The sequence below is a fragment of the Ochotona curzoniae genome, unplaced genomic scaffold, assembly GCF_017591425.1.
Source record: "Ochotona curzoniae isolate NIBS_2020 unplaced genomic scaffold, NIBS_Ocur_1.0 contig_523, whole genome shotgun sequence".
Classification (NCBI taxonomy): Eukaryota; Metazoa; Chordata; class Mammalia; order Lagomorpha; family Ochotonidae; genus Ochotona; species Ochotona curzoniae.
In genome coordinates, this window is record NW_024466459.1 from 9,136,958 (window position 1) to 9,145,902 (window position 8,945).

The window sequence follows — 8,945 nt, forward strand, 5'->3', positions numbered from 1 at the left end:
ATTCGCTATTTGGGCAATCATCACCACTACCTAGTTCCAGAACATTCCTATCACCCCAACAACAAGCCCTAAACCTATTTCCGCATTTACCGACTCTGGAGAGATCTGGTTGCCCAGACACTTGCCTGACTATTGCCTGAGCTGAACCTATGAATTAGCTATTTCGTAAGAACATAAGAAAGCTATTTTGTTCTCAAGGATGCTAAACCCAAAAAATTTCTATCAATTTAGCTAAAATAAGTTATACATATTGGCCAAGAACAGCAAAGAAACTTACATGGAACATCCATGTTTACATAACACATGAATGTGCCCCAAATTCATCCAACATGTTAACAGAAGGGGAGTCAATCTACTAGCATGAGCCATAACTGCCCGTAGTTGCCATTTCAATACAGAGGATGCTAACTGCACAACGGGAAAACTTCCAGCAATAGCAAGCACAGCTAGATGAAAAAAGAGTTGGGCCCAACGCAATAGCATAGTAGCTAAAGTCCTCACCTTGAATGTGCAGGGATCCCATATGGGTGCTGGTTCTAATCCCAGCAGCTCCACTTCCCATCCAGCTCCCTGCTTGTGCCCTGGGAAAAGGCAATCCAATCGAGGATGGCCCAAAGCCTAGGGACCCTGCACACGCATGGGAGACCTGGAAAAAGCTCCTGGTTTTGGATTGGCACAGCTCCAGCGGCCACTTGGAGAGTGAATCAATGGACAGAAGATTTCCTGTCTCTCCTCCTCTCTATGTATCTGCCTTGCCAATAAAAATAAACAAAACAAATAATTGGGCCCCAAGTAGTAGACTAGTGGTTAAAGTCCTCGCCTTGAACATGCCAGGATCACATATGGGCGCTGGTTCTAATCCCAGCAGCCTCGCTTCCCATCCAGCTCCCTGCTTGACCTGGGAGAGCCACTGAGGAAGAACCAAAGCCTTGGGACCCTGCACCCATGTGGGAGACCCAGCAGAGAGGCTCCTGGCTCCTGATTTTAGATCGGCTCAGCTCCAGCCGCTGAGGCTGCCTGGGGAGTGAATCAGACAGATCTCTTCTCTCCTCCTCTCTCCATATCTGACTTTCCAATAAAAATAAATAAACATTAAAAAAAACCACACATACAACAACAAAAGACTTCACTAAGTAAATATTTTCCAGTTCGGGAAAATAATCACTAGGTCAAGTGGACTGCTAGAGGAAGGTGTCATTAAATACAACCTTGCCTATCACTCTTCCAGCCTTGGGTCTCTACTAATGAGACGCACCCCCTGTGTGGAGGCCAAGGTCTGGCAGGAGAGCCGGAGGTGTGTGGTTCAGGCTGACCTCCAAGGTGTGCATGCGGCCTCTAAGACCGGGCATCAAGATCCACGGCTGTCCGCAGGTACCGATCTGGGGCGCTCTGCGGAGAAGCAGAACAGACCAGACAGATTCTCCTAAGCTGCCCTCACCGTAAGTCAGGGCTTTCCAGGACGACAAAGTGGCTGTATGGAGTGTGGGGAAGCCTTCCTTAGAGCCTAACATGCTGAATCAAAACACAAAACCTTAACCATTAAGCAAATTTCAACTTTTGTTATTGGCTTATATTACAGCAAATACCAGGTGTTAAGCTAAGTGTCTCTCTCCCTTTAACATGGGCATTTAACACTCATCAACGGGAACTCCGTGGAAATGAATCAAGGCCTGGAAGGAATCGGGTGTACTTGATACACAGGTAAATAACAGCCAGGTTTGTTTATTGGTCATTTAACTCATTCTCTCTGAGGTTGCCAAGTAACACTGCCAGTGACTTCTGTTTTGTGACAAGTAGTACTCTTACAACATATTTACAATTTTACTGCAATTTGCAATAATGACTTAAATACATGTTCATTTCCTGGATTTTTCAAACCACAATCAGATGCAATCAAGTGAAATTTGTGACATTTATGCAATGTGTAAGCTCGCAGAAAGTGCCTCAGATGAGGTACTCACGGGACTCCTGCCACACTACATTCACTCAATGATGTCCAGGGGACCAGCCTAAACAAAACTGACTCCTGGGCAGACTGGGCTCTAAGGCTTTTATCTGCCAGCTTCCTGCCAAAAGTTACCTAGCAGGGCACGCACTGTGGTACAGCATATTAAACTGCTGTGGAGATGTCTGCACCCGATGTGACAATGCCAGCTCCGTCCTGTGACTACAGTCCATTCCGGCTTTCTGCTCACGTGCCTAGGAGAGCAGCAGAGATGACATTGCTGGGATCGGGTCCTCGCCATCCAGGCCTAAGACCTCCATGGAGTCCTTGGCTTCTAGCTGCAGCCTGGCTCCAGCTGCTGTGGGTGTTTGCACGTTGAACCAGCAAATGGAAATGCTCTTTCCCTAGGTCGATCTTTTAAATAAAAAGAATCCATAACAAAACAAAACAAAAACTAGTGGCCAAAAAGCTGGAGGGAAAAAAAAAACTTCTTTTAAGTAAAAATTCATTTCTCTCTTTTAAAAAGGATTTTTATTTCAAAGTAAGAAACCAGGAAAGATCTTTGATCTGTGGAATTAGAGCCATAGCTCAATCGGCAACTTCTCCGTCTGCAGGATGCTTGTCATAAGCATCCCATTTGGAAGGATTTTTTTTTTCAAGATTCATTTCTTGGGGGCCCGGTAGTGTGGCCTAGCAGCTAAAGTCCTCGCCTTGAACGCGCTGGGATCCCATATGGGCGCTGTTCTAATCCCGGAAGCTCTACTTCCCATCCAGCTCCCTGCTTGTGACCTGGGAAAGCAGTGGAGGACGGCCCAAAGCTTTGGGACCCTGCACCCACGTGGGAGACCTGGAAGAAGTTCCTGGTTCCTGGCTCCGGATTGGCACAGCACCGGCCGTTGCTGCCACTTGGGGAGTGAACCACTGGACAGAAGATCTTCCTCTCTATTTCTCCTCTCTGTATATCTGACTTTCCATAAAAAAAAAAAAAGATTCATTTATTTTTTATTGGAAAGTCAGAGAAGAGGAAAGACAGAGAAGAAAATCTTCCGCCCGTTCATTCACTCTCCAAGCGGCCACAATGGCTGGAGCTGAGCTTATCTAAAGTCAGGAGCCGGGAGCTTCTGTGCTGGGTCTCCCACGCGTGTGCAGGGTCCCAAGGCTTTGGGCCGTCCTCCACTGCTTTCCTAGGCCACAAGCAGGGAGCTGGATGGGAAGAGGCACAGCTGGAACACAAACCGACACCAGGGGATGCCAGCACTACAGTCTGAGGACTAGTCTAATGCACCACCACCACGCTGGCCCCTCTGCTACACACTTTCAATAATAATTATCTTTAAAAATTTATATAATGATTGTATCGTAAAATTGCTACAATTGTGGCTTGCATTTGGCCAGCAGTCTAGATGCCCACATCCCATAACAAAATGTGTGGCCTCCATACCCAGCTCCTCCTCCGGACTCCAGCTTCCTGCTGAGCAGAGGCAGAGGCGAGGGCTCAAGGGGTCCCCCACTGCCACAGAGGCAAGCGCTAGACTGACTGTGTCACTGGCTTCTCCTCGGGCCAGTCCTAGATCGCCACTACAGTCAGCTGGAAACGAAATGACCAGAGAACTCTTTCTCAAGTTAAAAAGGCAAAAAACCTCAAAATTGTATAGTTTAAGATATAATTCTGCAGCACCCAACCAACACACGTGAGAATCAGGAAGGGGGGCATAGCCAAGAGGAGAATAAGGGGTGATTTCCTTGTTGGATAGCTAGTCCACTGGAGAGCATGAGTTGAGACCAAACTAGGCAGGGCCGCAGCACCTGTGCGCCTTATATGGACCAGATCAGGGAAGAGCCAGGAAGGGCGGGACTATTCCTACTAGTGTTAACAAAATGGGAGGGGGCGAGAGCCGTGGGGGCTTAGCTGTAGCAGAAGTTGGTACTAGGGGCCATTACTGCAGGTCCAACCACAGAGCCACCTGGAGAGAGCACAACCCAAGAGTGAGAGGGACCTGGGAGGGAAATAGTGGGTTCCCCCTCTTGGGTCAACACTCCCATGGGAGGGCACAATAACAACTAGGACAGGGGCTGGGATGGCTAGACAGAGAGGCACTCAACAGCAACCGTGAGGGCTGGACAGTTGAGCTGTTTGGATGGAACTAAACTCCAATACCCCTCGACATTTACGAGAGCCCAATGGGATATGGAGCAGACTGAACTAGGCTGCTATACATGCTGGCAAATCAGGGCAGGGGCAGGCCAGGTGGGGTTATCGGGGATGGCTCCCACTATGCTGCAGCTCCCAGTGTCTGGTGTGATGGCCGAGTATGTGACGAGCAGAACCAGGACAGACTACAACACCACTGATTCCAGTGGAAGTCGAGGCTCAAGACATAACCAACCCATCAATTGCAACCACCAGCTGATCAGGAGACCAGAGAAGGTCTCCCCAAGAAGCTGTTAAACTTATCTGGACTATAAGATGCTGGACTCTACGCTTGGTATATGCTTGCAATGAAAAAAATCTCAACTGAACTTGAACTGTGATTATGCAATAAGGTGGAGGAATCCACCATGGGGGGAGGGTTAGAGGAGGGGTGGGGGGAATCCCAGGACCTATAAAACTGTGTCATAATACAATGTAATTAATAATTAAAAACAAAATAAAACATTTAAAAAGATATAACTGCTACAACGTTTCCCATTTTTAAAGTCTGTCTACACAAAACCTTTCTAATATACAAACTTAACTTGTCATAAGCAAAACCAGATTACAATTAGTCTTTGTCAAGTAAAAAAGATAAACTGTCCAGCAATAGGATGTCATTGTGGACCCAGTATAATGGCCTTGCATACACTGGGATCCCAAATGGGTGCCGGTTGTGTCCCAGCTGCCCCACTTCCAATCCGAATCCCTGCTGGTGGTCTGGAAAAGCAGTAAAGGACAGGCCAAACTCTCACTGCACTGTGTGAGACCCTGAGGAAGCTCCTGCCTCAAGATCAGCTCAGCTCCAGCTGTTGCAGCCACTTGCGGAGTCAACTTTCTCTCTACAAATTTACCTTTCCAATAAAAATTTTTAAAATGTTTTCAAAAAGGATATCATTGTGGTTCTTGTATTGGTATTATATATATACATTTATTTATTTATTTATTTATTTGCTGAATGCTAATCAATTACTTGGAGCTGCACACAGGAAATTCCAACATGATTGACTTTTAAAATGGGTGGATTCCTTAAGTCTAACACAAACACAACTGCTGAAAAGATTAAACAAGATTACTCAAGGGGTCAGAAAAAAAGACCAACAATATAATTATTCCTCAAACTAGGAATAATCCTAGTTTGGAATAATCCTCTTGGTTTAAGAAAAGGAAGACTCAAACTCGAAGAACTTGAATTAATTATATTACAAGAAAAAAGGGTAGGCCCAGTACAACAGTTACTTCTCCCCCTGCAGGAGCCGAGGTCCCAACAGAGCAGTGCTTTGCGTCCCGGCTGGCTGCTGCACTTCCCGGGCAGGGAAAGCAGCCGAGGCCAGCCCAAAGCCATGGGAGCTGCGGGCAGAGGGAGCTCCTGGCTTCGGATGCGCTCAGCTCCGGCTGTCGAGGCCATCTGGGGAGGGAACCAGTAGACAGCAGATCTTTCTCTCTGCCCCTCCTATGCTCCGTAGATCTGTCTCTTCAACAAAAATAGGTAAATCATTAAAGAAAATTAAAAAGGACAAGAGAAGCCAGCCTTGGAAAAGCAATACGGATTCAAGTGCTTGCCATGACTGCCATCACGATCTCTCAGATTCTGTTTTAATACAAGTTTCTCTGGATTACAGCATTTCACAACATTGCAAATAACATCAGGATAAAAACACCACAAAAATTAGGTCAGAAACAAACATCAGGGGTGGCAAAGGAGGTTAAGCCTCTGCCTGCAATGCCAGCATCCTATATGAACAATGGTTCAGGTTCTGGCTGCTCTCTGCTAATGCCCCTGGCAAAGCAGCAGCAGCAGATGGCTCAGTGCTTGGGCCCTGCCTCCACGGGACACCTGGAAGAAGCTCCTGGCTCTGGCTGCTGTCTCTCTTCGGGGAATGAACCAGAAGAAGGGAGCTCTGTCTCTCTAAGTCTGCCTTTCAAATAAATAAATGACAGAAAATAAAGTAATAAAGAACAAAAAGATCAGGTAACAAAAAATATATCAACCTTATAAAAAATGAATAGGAGGGGTCCAGCGTGATAGCATAATGGTTAAGGGGTCCTCGCCTTGAACCTGACAGGATCCCATATGGACGCCGGTTCTAATCCCAGCAGCTCCTCTTCCCATCCAGCTCCCTGCTTGTGACCTGGGAAAGCAGTGGAAGATGGCCCAAAGCCTTGGGACCCTGCACCAATGTGGGAGACCCGGAGGAGAGGCTCCCGGCTCCTGGCTTCGGATCAGCGTAGCACCGGCCATTGTGGTTTCTTGGGAAGTGAATCATTGGACAGAAGATCTTCCTCTCCTCTCTATCTCTCCTCCTCTCTGTATATCTGACTTTGCAACAAAAATAAAACACATCTAAAAAAAAAATGAATGGGAAGGCAGACTTAAGAGACATAAAAAGGTGGCATTAATTAAAACAAACCACGGACGGGCCCATTGCAGTAGCCTGGCAGCTGAAGTTCTCACTTTGCACGCACCAGGATCCCATACAAACACGGGTTCTAATCTCAGCAGCCCCACTTCCCATCCAGCTCCCTGCTTATGGCCTGGGAAAGTAGTTGAAGACGGCCCAAAGCGTTGGAACCTTGCACCCACATGGGAGAGCCCAAAGAATTTCCTGGCTCCTGGCTTTGGATCAGCTCAGCTCCAGCCACTGTGGCCACTTGGGGATTGAACCATTGGAGGGAATATCTTCCTCTCTGCCTTTCCTCTTCTCTGCCTTTCCAATAATAATAAAAAAAAAATACACACAGAGAGCGAGCTGGCATTGCGGAGCAGTGCTGCTGCCTGCCAACTGGCATTCCACACCAGAAGCAGTCCCAGATGCTCTGCTTCCAATCCACTGTCCTGCTAACACACCGAGAAAGCGGCAGAGGGAGGCCGGACCTTCTCCAATCCCAATGACCCGCAGCGTGTGGACCCTGAACCCCAGGATGGGAGATCTCTCTGCTTTCCAAAAAAACACATAAATCTAATAGGAAAGAGTGGGGCTCCATCCCAGAGACAAGGCCATATCCAGATCTGAACAAATCCGGGGAACTCATGCTGCAAGAGGCAGCTCCAAAGTTTACAGAACATTAAGTAGCAAAGCAAGTGCTCCTGTCCCGTTATCCCTGGAGTCAACAGTCGAGCTCATCTGCAAACAGCAGCGCACAGGGCGCAGCACACTGGGGCCAGCAGGCCTCCTGGGCAGGTAGGACTCAGCCGCTCCATCAAGTCACAGCGACAGGGGCTGAGCGCCCAGCCCTCCACCAAGACAACTAACGGAGATGAAAACACACATACTTACAGGGGAACACCAACCACGTCCCAATCCCCAGCCAAGCTCATAACTCCATACTTAATCCACAAGGCATAGGAAGATTTTAAACAGATGACAAAGAGCCAGGTACTGACAGTCACACAGACGTTGGCTGGATCCATCTGTGCGTGATTCCGAAACGGGCAGAGGGCTTTCCTAAGGCAGGTGGCAGTTAACCCCACGGACAGCACACACACGCTGCTGACGCCCCGACTTTCAGTACTCAACATGGGAGAAAGGTGTCACTCGAGCAACAAGTCCCAGGAGGTGACACTTGTCCATTGAGACCACACCAGGAAGCTTCAAGCCCTTCGGCCACAAGACAAACCCAAACACTCCCACGCCCCGCACGGGCTCCTCCAGTCTGCTGCTGCTCTTGGGGTCACCGTTCAGGCCCACAGGTCCCCAAAACCGCCGGAAGCGGGAGAGCCTCCCACTCAGGGCCCAGGGAAGCCGACAGGAAACGACTGGGGGTCATCCTCCTCCCACAGCCCCCCAGGCTCGGCCGCCGGGATTCCATCGGGGCCCCTGTGCGTGTGGGTGGGACACCAGCCCGGACCCCACCGCCCTCCTCGGGGCGTCTGACAACGCTAGCTGGCTCGGGCCTGCTCGGCCTTCGGGTGTTTATATCTGAGGCGACTGTTTAGACGTGAACTGGGCCAAGGCCTCGAGGAGCGCCTCGTGCGCGCCCGGCACGGCGGGGGCGGAGGGCGGCCTCCCCCTCGGGAGCCCGTCTCGCTCGGGTCCCGAAGGCGTCACGGCCTGGGAAAACAGCCAGGCCTCGAAAGGCCCGGCCTCGCGAGCGTGCACTGCTCAGCCCGGGCTCCCGCCTTCCCCACATCCACAGGCTGGGACCGAGTTTCCCGCCCCTCGGCCAAATCAGAGGTTGGTGGCAGTTGCAGGCAGTTGGGACCGGCCCCAGCAGGTTGGAACCGGTCTGGGCCGGGCCGGGGGAGGAGGGGGGAAGGGAGAGGCCGCCTCGCGCTCTCCCTGCGCGCGTGACTCACGCTGGCCGCTGACGTCAGGCGTGCGCGCGCGGCGGGGGGGGCTCTACGTACGTGTAGTGCTGCGGTTTCTCGGGCTGTGCCTGCAGCACCTGAGCGGTAGCGGCCGGGGGCGCCGAGGAAGCTGCGGAGCCGCCGGGCCCGGGGCCCTTCGACATGGTCCTGTCTTCCTGCCTCTTCGCCGCTCCCCTTTTATTATTCAGTCTGCGCGGTCCGCGCCGAAGGCCCAGTGCGCCTGCGCCGCGCCACGAGAACGTGAAGACCCCCCGCACGGCAGCAAGGCTTGCTGGGAATTGTGGTCCTGTGTCTGGCGGGAATTTTACCGCCGACAGAGGGCCGCTGCTGAAGCGTTGGACTACAATGCCCAGAGATGCGTGCGAGCCGTGTCCCGGATGGTGGGAGTCCGCGACGGCTTCTGGGAATTATAGTCTCGTCGCGTTATCCCCCGCCTTGTCAATGGTGCATTTTTGGGTTCGCAGAGGGGAACTGTTGGTTGGAACTGGAGCTCCTGACGT

At 50.6% G+C, this 8,945-nt stretch overlaps 1 protein-coding gene across 3 annotated transcripts in view; it reads right to left on the reverse strand.

The window, feature by feature from the left end:
- The window catches only part of UNK (unk zinc finger), a 29,377-nt gene extending 20,714 nt beyond the window's left edge, over window positions 1-8,663 (reverse strand). Inside the window, exon 1 of one of the 3 annotated variants that reach the window (XM_040989657.1) lies at window positions 8,485-8,663. In XM_040989657.1, the coding sequence (XP_040845591.1) occupies window positions 8,485-8,588 (104 nt within the window). In that variant the 5' untranslated portion in view covers window positions 8,589-8,663. The remainder of the gene's footprint in view (window positions 1-8,484) is intronic. The other 2 variants (XM_040989658.1, XM_040989659.1) reach the window with 2 other exon arrangements.
- Window positions 8,664-8,945: the final 282 nt, after the last annotated feature.